Here is an 18,258-nt window from a genome sequence, read left to right as displayed (position 1 = left end):
TACACCCTTCGGCTATAAATACCCTCTCAATCATCATGAGGTATTCACTCACTCCCACTGTACTCTCTCAGTTTACTTAAGTACTTTACTCTCGTCAGAACTATACTTATTCTCACGCCGGAGGATGGTTACGGGAAGACCCCCCCCCCCTCTTGTCCTTCCCGTAACGAGCTCACGATGTCTGTTTTGCAGGTTCACGTCACTGGACTTTGGGCAATTGTGTTCATATCGTATTAGCTGTTAACCATATTCTACCCTGTGGACTCATTGGATCCAGAACCCGTAATTGGGATTTCATTATTTATGTATTTATCATGACATTATTGCATAAGTTTTAGGTAGTGCCTGATATGAATAAATGGAATGTTGAATGAGATAAAATATGCGTGAAGTGTGATTGTCATGCATTTTTCATGTTTAATATTTTCGTTCTTATGCGTGGAATGTAGTTATGCATTTTCCATTTCTAACATTTTCATTCTTTGAGAATATATGTTCTCTTTTTTTATATAAAATGGTAGTTTATTTAGAATAGAATAAATTATGAATTCAAAGGTAATTCTCAATAATAATAATGGATACAACTTACAAGCATATATCAAGGAGAGAATTATGTATAGTAAATAAAGGGTATAATTAATTATAAACATATGCCATAAATGTACTCTTGATTTTCTACATGGATTAAGCTTAATGATTAATTCAAAATATAATTAATGATATAATATGAACAACATTAATGAATAAAATAAAGTTATGATCTATTTCATTTCAACATACCGGTGGCCGGTGGGTTTCCTAAGAACAGGAGATGCTTTGACTTCCAAGTGTTGTTTGTAATAGCGGGCATATGTAGTTTCTCCCAAGTTGTCGGGCTTCGCTCATTGGTCATTCAAAAAATCAAAAGGTCTAAAACCAGACATTGAAGTAGTAATGATCCATTTTACTAATTTGACCACTTCATTACCTCGTCCATTCTATTACCCCATATAGGGGTGTTATTCAGGTTGTACTTTCCGGTTTCGGATTTCTCGGGTCATGTTCCTCGGGTTTGGAAATTTTATTTTGAGTACTCATACCCAACCCTAATCTCTCCCGGGTTACTCGGGTTCGGGTTATTCAGATTCGGGTTTTATGAGTACGGGTTAATCGGGTTTCGAGTATTTGACATGTATGCTAAAATTCTAGCAAATATATCGTCTTTAAAATTTAACTTACATAAACAAACAACAAACCACATAACCCAAAATACACAATCTTTTAAAAATTAGCTCTTTTAATAATGATTAAAGATGAGTTACCTTAACACGGATAAAAAAATAATATGTTTTTCTTATTAAATATACATATAGTTTTAGGATAACAAGTAGTTCCTTTTTTATATATAAGGTAAATTGAGTAATATTTAATATAACTTTTTCTAAAACATGCTATATAAGGTTATGGGTAATGGGTCTTGATTGAGCCCCAAGTGATCCAATCAAAACCCGACACGTAGGCGATGACATGGTCCAGGATCAAGCCCTAGGATCAAGCCCCAAAGAGTGTAGTGGTCAAAGTGATCCAGAACTTGATCTAGTATTTTTTTTCTTTTTTTTTTAACCGAAAATTCTTAATAAAAAAATAATAGGATTTTTTAAAACCGAAATTCTTAATAAAAAAGTAAATGCTGAAATATGATTTGTGTGTTTTGGATATGTTTAACTTTTAAGCCCAAAATTTAAAGTTATTAGATTTTAAGTTGGGCCCAAACTAAACTCTAAAAAGCCCAAAGTAATTAGGTTATAAAATCTTCTTCATCTTATATATCCTAAACCTAATAACCTGCAACCGCCTAAAATCTTGTCGTTTCTTCTCTACAGCAGCGAAAAAAAACCTTATTTTCTTTAAAAAGCTGGCCGCCAACGGCTCTTTGAGCCTTCCAATGCACCAACGTCTCTTTGATGTCCCGCAGTCCGGCTCATGGGGAACGATCGCGCCTCAGTTTGCGGAGAGAGGGTAGTGGTGTGCGCAAGCCACCTTTGCAGCCACCTGGATCACGCCCTCAGTCTCGCGCCCCATTCCCCTCAGTCTAACAAAACTAACATGATGTAATGTGAAAATTTTCTTCATGAGCCACGTGATATTTAAAAACTAAAATAATTTCACATATCGCTACAAATGAGTTGAATATGCCAAGGTAGGATATAAAATAATTGAATTAAAGACTTAGTCAAAAGGGATTTTCGGGTATACTCGAAACCCATAAAAAATACTTGGTACTCGACTCATATTAGTTCGGGTTGTACTCGGGTTTGTAAGATTCGGGTTTGTAAGATTCAGGTTCGGGTTTCATGAGTACGAGTACTTTTGGGTTTGGATTAATAGTTATTGGGGTTGGGTTTCAGGTTGTGGATAAAAAGTGACAGCCCTAACCCATACAGTACATGATGTAAGTAAAATAACATGTTTTGGTAAATGGCATTGTAGTGAAGGGCTTAAAACCAAATTTAAAAAATATTAACAAAAACATGCAAAACTACTAATGGAACTTAGTCCTATGAAAGAGCTTTATAAGTTTTTGGTTGAATGTATTAACACTAAAAGATAATATCATTAAATCAAATACTTTGAATTAACCATCAAGCTTAATCCATGGATAGTTCAGATAACTTGTAAAAAGAAGATGAAGATGACATGCAAGAGCAAGAACATTCAAAGATCACGAGACAAAGGTTATAAATCGTTTTCTAAATCCAGGTTTAATCACAAGGGTATGAGACTAAGTTTGTGTAATAGAACTAAGCATATATCATTCATTCAAACAAGCAAGCGAAAGTAAAACCACGTTCATATTCGCACTATGTGGATCATAAGTTATACGCTAGAAAACATGAACTTCAACAATAATAACCACCTTATTTCTTTTTTTCATTCAACCAACCGAGTAAATCATTTGCTCAGAAAGATCAGTACCAACGGCCCTCACATATTTATCCAACTGACTTTCCAAGTATTCCCTTTCCTTAACTCCAAACGCTTCTCGAATATCCTTCAAAAGAACATGGATAACAAGTCAAACGGGTTATATATTGAATAAATCAGTACGTAAAAGTGTACCTTATATTTCAGGTTCATTCCCCTCAAACCAATAATAATATTACTGACATCTTTTCTCATTTCTGCAGGCGTCAAACTAGTAAATTCTGGTCCTACTAATTCATCATCTTCGTCATCATAATCAGAGTCTTCAAAAGCACCTTCAGACATTTCTTCATCTCCATCGACACGAATGTCATTTGATTCATACACTTCTTGTTCAATTTGATCTTCACTTGCAATAGGCAAAAGGTCCAACTCATTTTGCAAAGTGGCATAATCAGATAATACAACGTAAGGTTTTCTATCAAGTAGCCTCTTAGCAATATCAAACGAAACCCACCTGCAAGTACACGTTTTTTAAACGTTTGACCTATATTACAAGCCAAATCGACACGTTTTTTAACTTACTCGTAACGAAGAGGACAGAGAAGCTCAGACGGGCGATAAGCTGCTTTGTACCTCATCTTGTTGCACGAGTGAATATAGTATCCAAGGTAATAATACTGCAAGCTAGGACAATGGGTTTGACTTTCTTTGACCCAATTTATTTCTTGTAGTGCTGAGTACTTACCGAGTGACAAAAATGCAAGATCGGGATCCCAAAATAGATACTTACTGGATAAACATTTAGGGAGAATATCCACCACACCAACTGCAACCAGTTTGCCATTAATCAAATATTGTTGATGGAAAGAACCGAACCCGCATGATGGAACACTACCGTCTCCCTTTGATTGAACATAAATTAACGGACTGTCGATCAAGAATCGCTTGTACGAGCTTTCAGTCACGTGATCTGGTGCATCATTATGCACTTTAATCTGGTACTTTCTATATAACTCGTATTCTTCCGGGTCAAACGTTGACCGTTTCAAACGAATCTCAAGACTCTGTCTTTTAACCGGAAACTTTTCAGATGTATCATCTGAAGAACTCGCTTTAGAAACTGCAGGTTTTTCAACTGTTGCATCTGGTTGAGTTTGTGATTCAGTTGAGTAGAAGTTAATATGTCCGTTGCAAGCTTTTACAGACAAACTGATAGCTGATGATGAGTTAGTTAAACGGTTTGCTATTGTTTCTGCAACGGCTTTTGGATCTTTTCCCATGCCAACATTCTTTTGGGCCCGTTTAAAAGCAGCAGCGATTTGAAAAGAAATGTTGCTGGTATACACAAGATCTTGAGATTCTTCTACTTGTAACTTCCTTTTGTTTGGTGCAACACTTTTGACAGAAGCTTTCGGGAATTGAATTTCACTAGAAAATTGAAACTCACCCTGTTCTATGCATGTGAGTATAGCTAAATTGATCTGGTCAGACAGAAAGTCAAGTGTTTGGTCAATGTTGTTTGATTGCAAACCGTCCTTTTGTGCTGAACCTGCAGCAGATGATGTCTCCTTTCGTTCATCTGAATTCTTGATATTAAGAGAACCATCTAGAAACCTGTTAGCAAGTTGATTATTAAATATCAGAATACAATTATTGTATCAATTAATCATATTTAACCTCTGCATTCGTTTGGATACTCGAGCTTGTTCCTTAGAAGGTAGGAAATCAGTTGCTTTCAAACGGATTGTATAAGACGGACAACACGTTTTCTCCATTTCAGGTTTGTAGAGAAAACAACCAGATCTCCTCCAACCTCTGTCAAGAAGAGCTTGGTAGTCATGAACAGTCAGACTGTGTGCCCATAAGCCTGCAAGAAAAACACAATTATTATTGGTGATATCCTTCAATAAACAATTGGAATGGATGAGTATCTTTCTAAATCATATTAATCAACAAATGGATTAGGCGTCTACTGAGATAGTGAAATTGATTCAGAATCCCTAATTAATTGTCCGTCCACCGTATACAATTAAATTAAATTAGAGCAAGCTAATTAATTAGTGAGAAACTAACTAACCGTGAGTAATACTGGAATTGGAACCGGATTTGCAATAACCGCAAGAGCTTCTACGCCGACCAACGTCAACCACCACGCTAATAACATTATTATTATTGTTATCGATGATGATTTTACTACTGCTACTGCTGCTGCTAGCTTCGCTCTTGATCTTTCGCTTATCGGCCATATATATAATTGTTCTTTGGTTTTCAATTCTTCATTTCAATTGAGTACGAAATCAATCGCCGATGAGATGAAATAGGTCACACAGCTGCACGCCTTTCTCTCTTTCTCTTTATTAACTGAGTCTTATAAACCATTTAATTACGTCTCTCATTCTTTTTCTCAAATAGGATAATTAAATCTTTAAATCGAGTTTTATTGGATTTCTTTTCGTTTAGAGAGTCATGGAGGAGAATATGCGGGTAGATGTGCAAAAATCGATTTTTTTCTAATACCTGGTTTCGGGTATGAAATCAGGTTAAGTTATGACTGGTTATTAAAAAAGCGGGTATTGGTCATACCCGGGTCGGGTTCAAGGCCCGGGTATTGTCTCTGAAAATTATACCTTATGCACCGTGTTTGGTTGTGTTTGGTTCGGATATAGAACCAAATATTTTAAAACTTGGTATTTGAATACCATATTTCAGGTATTGAAAACGCCGTATTTTCAAAAGAGGGGGGGGGGGGGGTTCTCGGGTATAGATATGTTTTTTAAAGGGTTACACTTTTTTTGAGGTATTTTTCATATATTTTTTTTATTAATTTCGAATATAGATTAGGTATTTGAAAAACCCGGTTTCAGTTTTCGGGTATTATCGGGTACAAATCGGGTTCGATTTCAAATACGAGTCGGGTAATTAAACCTATGTATAAAATACCCGAAATCGATTTCGGATTTTTTGTGCACCTCTACATGCGGGTGTCGGGATTTAATATATGTAGTTATATCTAAAATTTTTAAAAATGTTACTTATATTAAAATAAATAACAAAATATAAAACTCACAATGTATTTTGCAATATGATGTAGTGATAGGAAGTGTGGTTTTCTCAATGCAGACATGTAAGGCCCCGATCCCGGTGCCCTAATTTAGTGTTGAATTTACTCATAAATACAGTTCTATAAATCAGAGTTTATTGAAACTTTCGCGGAAACGTTAACTTTAATCATTCGGTACAAAATATTAATCTTTTCTTTAAAACCATAGCATAAGACGTTACTTTTAAAACATCATTTCTTTCATCTTCAGATGCCAGTCGTTCAGTCCATGCCACGTGCCATCCTCATGCTAACTCTTCAGCCTAATCACCTGCGTGCATACTAAAAGTCAGCTACGCTGAGTGAGTTCTAGTTAATCAGGCGACATACAATACATACGTATATCATACATACATACATATCCGAAGATACATATCCATACTTAATCTGTTACCCTACTACCATACATACATGCATACATACATACATACATATCTACAATCAGTTTACCGAGAGTACGTTCATAGTTCGCCGTCTATACCTGTACTCAAGGTCGTGAACACGTACAAGGTCCGCAGTCCTTACCTACGTTCACAAGTTTTGGTACGTGCAAGGTCCGCAGTCCTTCCCTGTACCATCCTACTATAACAACACGTACAAGGTCCTCAGTCCTTCCCTATGTTGCAACCTAAACCATAGCACGTACGAGGTCCACAGTCCTCCCCTATGATACCACAACACAAATATAGCACGTATAAGGTCCACGGTCCTTTCCTGTGCTGACGCCTATCTACAATACGTATAAGGTCCGCAGTCCTTATCTACGTTGGCGTCTATACCTACAACACGTATAAGGTCCACTGTCCCTATCTACGTTTACATCTATCATCTATATCATGTATAAGGCCCACAGTCCTTAACTACGCCATCACCTGCCAAGTCGATGTCCAACAGAAGCTAGAGGGATTTGCCATCCTAACTTACTACGTCAGACGTAGAACTCACGTACCATTCCTGTACCTGCATACACTTACTTCGCATATACAATAAACACATCATAGCATAAGAACACTCTAGGCGTTCCTCACATCATTCAATTAACAATCATGCTCCTTGTCGGTACGTGCAATATCCGAAGATCGTTCACGCCCCGACAAGCATTCATTTATAACGATCATACATCATCCATATATAACATTCATATCTTCATTTACAACCTGACAGTACGCGCAATATCCGAAGATCGTTCGCGTACCGACAGTCAATCATTCATATCTATCATATATGGCATACACTTACCACTTAAAGTAAGTGTATTAACTAAACACATCGAGTATGCACACAGCCCCGAAAAACATAACAAGTAGTGGGGCTAGAAACTCACCTGAACTCGGTTACTTCTTCCGTTAATGGTTACTTCTTTCTTGAGTAGCGCACGACTAACTGTATAACAATTACACGTATCAATTAACTATCACTACCCATATCGTCTTTCTAATTCACTTATTACCCATAACGAACGGGGGTCCGGCGGCAGCGCCCCTGGCAGCGGGGTTCTAGGGGCGGCAGCCCCTGACTTAAGCGAACTTAACTGTATGCGAACTTAGCATTAAGCGAACATGGTAGTTGGCGAACTTGAATGAGGCGAACTTATCAAGGGCGAAGTTAAATGTTAGCGAACTTAGATTAAGCGAACATTTATATAGGCGAACTTAAAGGCAAGCGAACTTGCATGTTCGCGAACTTACTTCAGCGAACTTGCTGCAGCGAGCTGTTGTCCACGGGTTCGTTTTATCGCACGTTTCGTGTCCTTGATTCACTTGATATGGTTCGGCCTTAGCCCCGAACATTCCCTTAACCGTTCTCGTCCTTATCTTGACCCGTTCACATCATAAAGTTTGAACCTTTATGGTAAAAATGTCCCAAAACTAGATCTAGGGTTCATTTTAGACGAGCCGCACATGTTTGCAGGTCCATTAAGTTCGTTTTATCATCAAGTTTACAACTTTATGGTTCATCTCTAACCAATCTACTCTATGTTTAAGTTTCGATGCTAACCGTTCATAAAAACGTAAACTTTATGCTTAAAAAAACATACCTTGCCGGATTCGTTTGGTCGCGGTTAGTTCGGTTATGAACTCTAGATCTTGCGTATATCTTGTATATGGAAGATATATTACTACTCACGCTCGAACGATCTCGTTCTTCCCTTTCCTTTCTCGGCCGCGATTAACAAAGAGGTGTGCGTGTGTTTTTGAGTGTGTAGAAAATAAGATGGAAAGAAATGAGGGTTTAGGGTTTTAGGGTGATTTAAAGGAGTATTTATACTACTAAGGCTCATGGACCCTAAGCCCATCCCACTATCTTGATCCATTTTAATTACCAAAGTCCATGATTCTTTCTATATTTAGTATTAACTAATTAATAACACTCGTTTAAAATTTCATGGACTTTCTTTTATTTTATTCTTTTATTATATCTCTATTAATACGAATAACTATAATGCCATAAATAAATTATATATTTAAATATTATTCTTTGAAAATCTGGGATGTTACAAGACAGTTGTTCAAAATCAATCCACGGACAACACTTGGGGGGGGGGGGGGCATGTGGCTTAAGGAAGGAAGATTGGGATCTTTGTGATCTCCAAATCAATCCTGAGAGCGTCAGGGTTTTACCACCAATGTGCTTTCGAGCGAGTGGGTTGCCCCGGAATGGAGATAACTTGGAGACTTTTAAGGGCTTCGTAAGGCTTGCTTGGGCCAGTTGGCGGCGGCGTTTTGCTATTGGAAGACCCCGTACGAAGTACCTAGGCAATTTTCTGTTTGTTGGTCATTCAAAAAAAAGTAGATAAAAGATTTGTCATTGAAACAAAAACAAAACGTGATAAAAAAATATTTATTAAAACCTACAATTTAATAAAGGGATTACTCTATAAAATAGCAACTAAGTTTTGAAATTGTTCTATTCAGGTTACTCATTATATATTTTGTTCCAATCAGGCCACTAAAGTTTTTTTGTGTTCTATTCCTAGATATTTTTTACCTGAATAGCAGGTTATGTAGGTTTTTTTTTAATTTTTAAATAGTTTAACATTGCAAAATATTTTACTAAAAATTAGTAAAAACTAGGGTAAAAAAGTTTTTAATTGCAAAAAAAAATCTACAAAATTGCAAAAAAAAATGAAAAATTACAATATAATTAATATGTGTCTATTTTTTTATGTATGAAATCAATTAATAATCCTACTATTAAATATTTTAATATCATCTAACTATCTTTTTGAAATTTTTCTAAAAAAATTGATGGTTTCTTAAAAAAAATCCATAACTTAAAAAAAAGGTGATTTCTTACTATATATATATATATATATATATATATATATATAACGTGAGAATCAAGTAGAGTAATTATGTAATTACATCATTTATTTCATTTGTATTTGATCGAAACCCTATATATATAATTACTTTACTTGATTCTTACGTTTAGCACGATAATTTCATTTGTATTTGATCGAAACCCTATATATATATATATATTATAGATAAAGAATAGAATACGAAAATTGATTATCGTACATTACGTACGCGACACCCACAGCCCTAGATTTCAAAAAACACGCGGTGGCAAATTTGTAAATTATTTCAAAATCGTTTCCATCCTAATTAACTGTTGCATCGATTCAACCATCGTCATCGGCATCATTTGCAGACACACACTTCAATTGAATTTGAATTGAAATATGACATTTGCAGAAACCCAGTTGCAGACGTTCCATATTTTTGTTCATATGATCGAATCGATGATCAATTTAAAGGTTGATTGATAATTATTTGATGATTACGAGATTATATGAAGTGATTTCAGTGTTCAATTTCATGTTACATGTGTTTAATTTTTTTTATTAGTTTTAGAATTTCTGAACACCCAGACCTTCTTAGAACTTCAAAACTTTATCAGAACTTCTAAACTTTTTTAACGCACAGAACTTCTTAGAACTTCTAAACTTTTTCAGAACTTGATGTGGGCTGTGCGTTGCGGTTAAATATGAAAGAGATTGGATATTTAGCTTTTGCACAAGATCGTGTTTTAAATTTATAAAAATGATTTTTACAACGACTAAACACACACAAAATAGGCAAGTGTACCTAGCGTATATGTAGAATAGTATTGGTAAGAACCAAGTATCGATCCGTGGACACAAATGTTTCTAATAATGAACCGTCGTTTTATTTTAATCGGGTGTTTTAATCATTTTGAGGTTAATTTTTGAACTTTTATAAAATATAAATTCTTAAATATAATATATATATAGGTGACCAAGAAAAGAGATTCTAAACAAGTAATTCAATTATATGAAGGTTACCATCTAAGATCAAGAATCCACTCCATTTTATCATTGATAATTAATACGTAAACATGTGGTAAAACTTAGCGTAATAATGTATGATAGATAGCTCCTCATTTCTAAGCGAGCATCTATGACAAAAGGGGAGTAGCATGCGCATTTTAAAGTCGACCCTTTCCTAATGTCATGCTACCTCGAGAATGTCAATTTAAGTTGGCAAGTAGTTTCGTAAAGCAGAAAAATTAGGATTGACTCCGATTTCTCAAATATCAATTCTAACAACTTCGGGTGGTTGTAGTTTAGTCACACAACCTCCCCTTCGTTGATTTAAGTAGGTTATACTTACACATTCCATTAATATATGATTTCTTTAACTAACATGATATCCTAAGCAAAGCCATTTTCGAATTACCAAGACTTAGAGAAATAGATCATAACTTATATCTCATCATTTCTAAATACAATATAAGGATCCATGTTTCGATAAGTTATCAAAGTATTTCTATCTTTCAAGAACAAAAATCGATCATGAATGATTGCCAATATAATTGACAATCACCAACTTTGAAGTTGTTGATTTAAGATGTTGAAACATTTCTCATCAAAAGATAATTGTAAGATAACCATGTACTTTACTAGACTAACCCACATGTTTTATATAATTATCAAGTAACAAAGCTTCTTCATAGATATTAGATGGTAATTGGAGTTTAGTTCATAATGAGCATTGTTATGAACATTAGAATGGATGATAGTAACAAACACATGATTAAATTAGAACAATCTAACCAAATGTGGATGAATCTTCCTTCTTAATGATGATGATGATGGTTGATGATGATGATCTCCAAGCCTTCTAACTCTTCACTAGATCTTCATTATGAGTTTTTATAAGTGAAAACCGGATAGAACTCTCTTCAAGGAACACCAAATGAGTGCAACATGAGCCACTATTTATAGGTAATCTGGAGTGAGAAGCACGGCCCCGTGCTTATGTGGGCACACCCCCGTATTTTATTATGACATGTGCCAGTTTTATTTTGTCTTTTCTTGTAGACGACCACGGCTCCGTGGGCAAGGGGCACGGCCCCGTTCTTTTGTTCCCAGGTTTTGTCTTTTCTTGTAGATTTTTGTCTTTTCTGGTGTTCAGAAGCATGGGGCGTGTCTCTGGAGGCATGGGGGCGTGTTTCTTGTTTTTTCTTGTGTTTACTTCTGTTTTTCTTCGTCTTTTCGCTTGTTTCTTCGTTTGGGGCTCGGTTTCACCTAAAATTACATTTTATTATGATAAGTAGCTTTATGTGCTATGTTATTTGATAGAAATTGCAGTTTTTATAGATTATTTGATGCTAAAAAGATGTATATTTTTATGTACATCAAACATCCCCACACTTGAACATTGTTTGTCCTCAAGCAATCTACTTATAAATATTCTCTAAAAAACAGCAAGTTAGGACCATAGCTTAAACATCCCCTAATAGAGTTCCAAGAAGAAGGAAACAAAATAACCAACCTTAATTCATAGGAATATATGTAGTGATAAATAAAGAGGCAATTTTGTTTTTATGAGCTTCTGTTTATGCAGAACGTCACGTTCTCACAATGTTCACTCACACTCGGTTTTATATCTATTTATACCTGTGATGTATGTATGTGAACACTCTTAGCCAAAATGTGACCTGTGATAAATATGCTTGTAACAAGTTAAATATCCACATTTATGAAGGGTTGCATAGATCAGAAGGTAATAATGGTTGGTCTTAGGTAAGAAGGGATTTTGGTATTGGTGGTCCGAGGGTTTAGGTTAATGGTGGTGAGGATGGTAAATACAACTTTGTGTTGTTTGTTGGGAGTCTTAAGATGTCTTCAGTGATTAGCTCTTTCTCCCAAGATATATAAAATTTTTTTAATCTCAAAAACCTAGTGACTCTTTTAAGGTCAGATCGTCAAGACCAGTTTTGTCAAGGATGTGGATTAGTTCTTCCTCAATCTTGTTCTGAACATCACTTCCAACTCTAGTGGATCGTTCGGCTTTAAGCCTAATAGCCCCCACCCTCATTAGTTCGGTATATTCATGCTGAGACTGAGTTTGACTTTTTCTACATCTTCCTTCTGTTGGGTTTTATACAAGTTTATCAAAGTCAAGTTAACCATATTTAACTAGAAAACGCAACGGAAGCTTAGATTTTAAATCTAGTTATGAACATACCATTATGTTAAAATCAAAACCCAATGAACAAGGATCAAAATTACAAGAACAATATGCTCACAAAATGTAAATGTACCTTCTTCTACCTTTAGAAGAATAAGTAAGATATTGAAGATGATGGTGGATGAATGGCAAGCCTCCAAAGAAGAAGACCTCAAGATAGTGATACCCCAAGCTATTTGTGACAACACCAATTTGATTGCTAGGATTTATGAACACTTAAACAAGCTCACCAAGCTCTCCCAAAATCCCCTCTTTGGCCGTGAGTTTTGGAGGAGGAAGAGAGAGAGGATTTTTGATTCAACTCTTGAATTCAAAATGGGGACAAGATCAAAAATGCATGTCTTGTGAATGGTGGAGTATAAAGAGATGGTCCACACAAAAGGACAAAACATTTGGTTGAACCAAAACCACCACCCACATGGGGTGGCCGGTTTTCCCTTTTTTTTTTTTTTTTTTTTTTGTTGTTTTGTTTTAACCATTTAAAACATCTCCTTTTATTTTATAAAACTCATTTTTATAAAATGCACATACATTTATGTAATTATTTAACCAATTAAATAATTAATTTATATAAACAAATTATCCAGATAATTTATTTAAATCCTCAAGTGTGTTTGTTTAGAAAACCAATTTTCTACACACGTAGTGTTCGGTATTCGTTTAAATGATCAAATCATTAAAAGAATACATTTGGTGTCGTCTAGCTTGTTATTGGGTATGACCCGACTTGGATCAAACACAGTTAGCCACATTAGTATAAGTATGTGTCTCGGGCATACGTAATTCCAACAATCTCCCACTTGCACGAGATACATAGAAAATTAATGCAAGTGGTGAATACCGCCTAACAACAGTTCACCACCCCTAATGTGTTTGACGAAGTGCCATTCAATAACATCATCCCTTCAAGTCCCTTACTTGATATGATTTAGGTGAATCTATCATTATATCCCTTTGTTACTAGATGTCATGTTGAATCTAAGAGACATAGGTGATCATTCTCTTTACAATTCAACTTTATCAGGCCTTAGACATCTAAACTCTCAACACATAAGAGGAACAAATTCCGTCTTGACTGTATACGCCTCTCACTATCACTTTATACTCCACCTGAGCTCATCCTTATGTACCATCTTTTACGAATAGCGAAGGGGAGAGTCAAAGTGTAATACTCGGTGAAAATCAAGACCCAATATACATCTCAGGTCTAAGGATAATATGAAATTCTCCTTTACTCAAAATTACTAATGATCAGGTCAATCGACTCCATGTAGTAATATTGAGAGCGGGTCAGTCCAATATTTGTATCCCACAAATATCTATGAACTTTGGCAGCAAACCTATGCTCCATATTCATTCCTTATGAATATCCACCAATCCTAGTTCATAATAGTCTTGCTTCATATTTGTTCCCACAAATGTGATCGACTACGGACTTTTAGAATAAGATAACTTATTCATGGATTAAACATGCAATATTAGAATTTAACTCAAGATTCCATAATCATATAAAAGAGTTAAATTACAAAAGTCTTTTAAACGTAATACAAAATAGATCAAATCCAATTACTAGAATATCGAAGTCCTAAGCCACTCGCATGACGCTCATGTTTCGGTCTTTCTAGGAGCTTCGTGAATGGATCCGCAAGATTTTGATCAGTTCCAACTTTGCGAATACATATCTTTCCCTTTTCAACTTCATCCCTTATGTAGTTGAATCTCCGCTCTATGTGCCTTGTCTTTTGGTGCGAACGAGGTTCCTTGATTTGTGCAATCGCACCCTCGTTGTCACAAAAGATTTCTAGGGGGTCTTGAATGGAAGAGACCACCCCTAGATCAGTAATGAATTTCTTCAACCATGCAGCTTCCTGAGCTGCCAATGAAGCGGCGATGTATTCTGATTCTGTAGTGGACAATGCTACCACTTCCTGTTTTGAGCTCTTCCAAGAGACAGCTCCTCCATTAAGAGTGAACACATACCCAGATTGTGATCGAGAATCATCTCGATCAGTTTGGAAGCTCGCATCCGTGTAACCTTTTATAGCGAGTTCCTCCTCACCAGATCCATATATCAGAAACATATCCTTAGTCCTCCTAAGGTATTTCAATATGCTCTTAACAGCCATCCAATGACTGTCTCCTGGATTCTGTTGGTATCTGCTTGTCATGCTCAAAGCGCATGACACATCCGGTCTAGTACATATCATCGCATACATGATGGATCCTATAGCAGAAGCATATGGGATTTGTTTCATCATGTCTTGCTCACCCTTTGAGCTTGGACATTGAGCTGAACTCAATATGGTCCCTCTTTGAATAGGTACAAAACCTTTCTTGGAGTTTTCCATCTTGAACCTTTTCAAGATCTTATCAATGTATGTACTTTGGTTCAAACCTATCAAGCGCCTTGACCTATCCCTATAGATCTTTATTCCCAAAATATAGGCAGCTTCACCAAGATCCTTGATGGAAAATCTACTTCCAAGCCAAGCCTTAACGCTTTCCATGGTTGGAATGTCATTTCCAAATAGTAGAATGTCATCGACATACAATACTAAGAAGGTAATTATACTCCCACTAGCTTTCTTATACACACAAGCCTCATCAGCGTTCTTGATGAATCCAAAACTTTTGATTTCTTCATCAAAACGATGATTCCAAGTTCTAGATGCTTGTTTCAATCCATAGATTGATTTCTTTAACTTGCATACTTTATTAGGATGTTTTGGATCGACAAAACCTTCAGGCTGAACCATATAGACATCTTCCTCAAGATATCCATTTAGGAAAGCGGTCTTGACATCCATTTGCCAGATTTCATAATCATAATGTGCAGCTATGGCAAATAATATCCTAATAGACTTTAGCATTGCCACAGGCGAAAAAGTTTCATCATAATCAACCCCTTGAGTTTGAGTGAAACCTTTAGCTACAAGTCTTGCTTTATAAGTATCCAAGTTTCCATGCATATCAGTTTTCCTTTTGAAAACCCACTTACTTCCAACAGCTTTGGAGTTGAGTGGTGGTTCAACCAATTCCCAAACTTGGTTGTCATACATGGATTGCATCTCAACGTTCATGGCTTCAAGCCATTTGTCACAATCATTCTTGGACATTGCATCACGGTATGTGGTCGGTTCATCCGAATCTACCACGTAGCAACCTTCTACAAAAAATCCATATTTTTCAGGTGGATTGCTAATTCTACCAGATCTGCGAACGTTTTGTGTGTTTTGATCAACCACTTGATCACTTTCAACAACCTCTTGTTGAGTGCTAGTATCAACCAATTGTGTATCATCTTGTGATTCTTGATCCTCATCAAATTTCACTGTTCTACTATTAGTTCCTTCCTCAAGGAACTTAGTTTCCAAGAACTTACCCTTTCGAGCAATAATAACATTTTGCTCACTAGGATCGTAAAAGTAATATCCTAAATCATCTTTAGGATAACCTATAAAGATACACTTAGTGGATCGGACTTCTAATTTGTTTGGGGTGTATTGCTTTACATAAGCTTCACAACCCCAAACTTTTAAGAATGATAGCGATGGAGCCTTTCCATGCCATACTTCAAAAGGTGTCTTCTCCACTTTCTTGGTTGGAGCCATATTCAATATGCGAACAGCGGAAAGTAAAGCATAGCCCCAAAATGATAGAGGTAAAGTGCTTCTAGCCATCATCGATCGAACCATATCTAATAGGGTACGATTTCTCCTTTCAGACACACCATTATGTTGTGGTGTTCCAGGTGGAGTAAGTTGTGAAATAATTCCACAACTCTTAAGATGATCTTGAAAAACACCACTTAGGTATTCACCTCCTCTATCACTACGAAGTACTTTGATTGTTGTCTTAAGTTGTCTTTCTACTTCAGTTTTGAAGTCTTTGAACATTTCAAAAGCTTCATCTTTGTGTTTCATTAAGTACACATAACCATATCGACTATAATCGTCAATAAAGGTAATGAAGTATCTTTCACCATTCCTAGTTATTGGTCTAAAAGGACCACATACATCCGAATGTATGATACCCAATAATTCTTTTGACCTTTCAAAAGTCTTATTAAAGGGTTGCTTTGTCATTTTGCCTTGTAAACAAGATTCACATACATCAAATGAATCAAACTCATTGGTTTCTAGAATACCACTCTTGCGAAGAGTTTGCATGCGATTCTTGCTTATATGTCCAAGGCGACAATGCCAAAGATAGGAATCACCCAAGTCCTTCTTGAGTTTCTTGGTGTTGACATTATACATTGAACTACTATGTGACATACCACTTTGATCTATTTCATATATACCATTCATGGGTATAGCTTTAAAATAAAATATGCCATTCATCAAAACATGAATATCATAATCAATAAACTTAAGATCAAAGCCACATTGTTTTAAAAGGGACACGGAAATAATGTTTCTCCTTAACTTAGGAGCATACAAAACATTTTTCAAAATTACTTCCAAACCACTTGGAAGCTTTAACATGTAGTCTCCTTGAGCTTGGACTTCAACTCTTGCTCCATTGCCCATAAAGAGACTAATGTCCCCTTTGTTGAGTTGCTTACTTCTTTTGAACCCCTGCAACAAATTGCAAATGTGAGTTCCACATCCGGTATCAAGTACCCATGTATTTGAAGAAATAACATTTAGTTCAACATATATAGTAAAGATAATACCTGAGGTTTGCTCCGCATCCCTCTTATCTTTTAACGCTTTGAGATAGGTCGGACAATTTCTTTTCCAATGACCTATCTCTCCACACTCAAAGCATGGATCTTGCGTCGCAACCTTTTGCTTCTTTTCCTTCGGTTTGTAGGGCGTGATGGCTTTCCTCTTTCCCTTTCCTTGGACGTGGCCCTTGCCCTTAGCAACACTTGCTTTGGGGTTGGAGTTATGTCCCCTTTTGCCTTCATTGATTGTTAGAACGGGTAAAACCCTTTTACCCATTCCCGCTTCGGCCGTTCTTAGCATTGCGTGAAGCTCACCAATGCTTTTGTCCCACCCGTTCATGTTATAGTTCATGACAAAGGTTTCAAACCTTTTGGTCAAAGAGTTGAGGATCAAATCCGTAGCCAACTCATTAGAGACGGGACAATTCAACCTACGAAGCTTTTCAATGTAGCTTTTCATCTTTAGGACATAAGATGAGACGCTTTGGGTTTCCTCCATACGACATGCATGAAACGCTCGAACCGTTTCGAAACGTTCCGCTCTAGCTTGTTGAAGGAACATTTCCTTCAATTGAGTTATCATGTCGTATGCCCCATGATGCTCGAAATCCTTTTGGATTTCGGGAATCATAGTTCCCAACATGAGGCAAGAGGCTTGCACCGAATCTTTGGTGTACTTAACCCAATCGTAATAAGCCTCCTCATCTTCCACGTTAGGCTCGTCGGGAATGGGATCGTCTAAGACATATGATATCTCTTCTTGTTTGAGAACTATTCTCAAGTTGCGATACCAATCCATAAAGTTATTATGGTTTAGACGATCCTTTTCAAGGATGGTTCTTAAGGATAGGTTACGGGTGTTATGGGTAGAGGTGTTTGCATTGTTAGCGGCCATCTACAAAATTTAACAAAGTTTTATTTTAGTATTATAAACAATTTAATTATTAATACCCTTTTATTCCAAATTTTAAAATAATAATTAAATTCTAGAATCCAATGATAAATCAAATTTCGGTTAGGTGACCTTTATCCCGTTATTTGATTTAACAAGGTAGTCAACCTTGACAATTGCAACC

The 18,258-nt window shown here is 36.1% G+C and overlaps 1 protein-coding gene across 1 annotated transcript; it reads right to left on the bottom strand.

Annotated features, from left to right (window-relative positions):
- Positions 1-2,326: 2,326 nt before the first annotated feature.
- On the bottom strand, positions 2,327-5,342 carry LOC143550362 (arginyl-tRNA--protein transferase 1-like). Its single transcript, XM_077041022.1, has 5 exons — positions 4,985-5,342; positions 4,585-4,774; positions 3,490-4,521; positions 3,100-3,421; positions 2,327-3,031 (listed from the first exon to the last, which is right to left on the bottom strand). Exons 1-5 carry the CDS (start codon positions 5,151-5,153, stop codon positions 2,915-2,917), a joined length of 1,830 nt encoding a protein of 609 aa, XP_076897137.1. The 5' UTR covers positions 5,154-5,342; the 3' UTR covers positions 2,327-2,914.
- Between the last annotated feature and the right edge of the window lie 12,916 nt (positions 5,343-18,258).

Source organism: Bidens hawaiensis, unplaced genomic scaffold (genome assembly GCF_021521415.1).
Source record: "Bidens hawaiensis isolate Kalapana, Puna unplaced genomic scaffold, B.hawaiensis_p1.1 tig00016033_1, whole genome shotgun sequence".
In the NCBI taxonomy this organism is placed as follows: domain Eukaryota; kingdom Viridiplantae; phylum Streptophyta; class Magnoliopsida; order Asterales; family Asteraceae; genus Bidens; species Bidens hawaiensis.
The sequence above is the reverse complement of the archived record's forward strand: the minus strand, read 5'-3'. Positions and strand labels throughout refer to the sequence as shown.

Excerpts from the sequence above, each read along its gene's own strand:
- LOC143550362 (XM_077041022.1), bottom strand. The coding sequence starts at position 5,153 with ATGGCCGATAAGCGAAAGATCAAGAGCGAAGCTAGCAGCAGCAGTAGC. Across the intron at positions 4,522-4,584 it reads GTATCCAAACGAATGCAGAG|GTTTCTAGATGGTTCTCTTA; the intron begins GTTAAATATGAT and ends ACTTGCTAACAG. Across the intron at positions 3,422-3,489 it reads CTCTGTCCTCTTCGTTACGA|GTGGGTTTCGTTTGATATTG; the intron begins GTAAGTTAAAAA and ends GTGTACTTGCAG.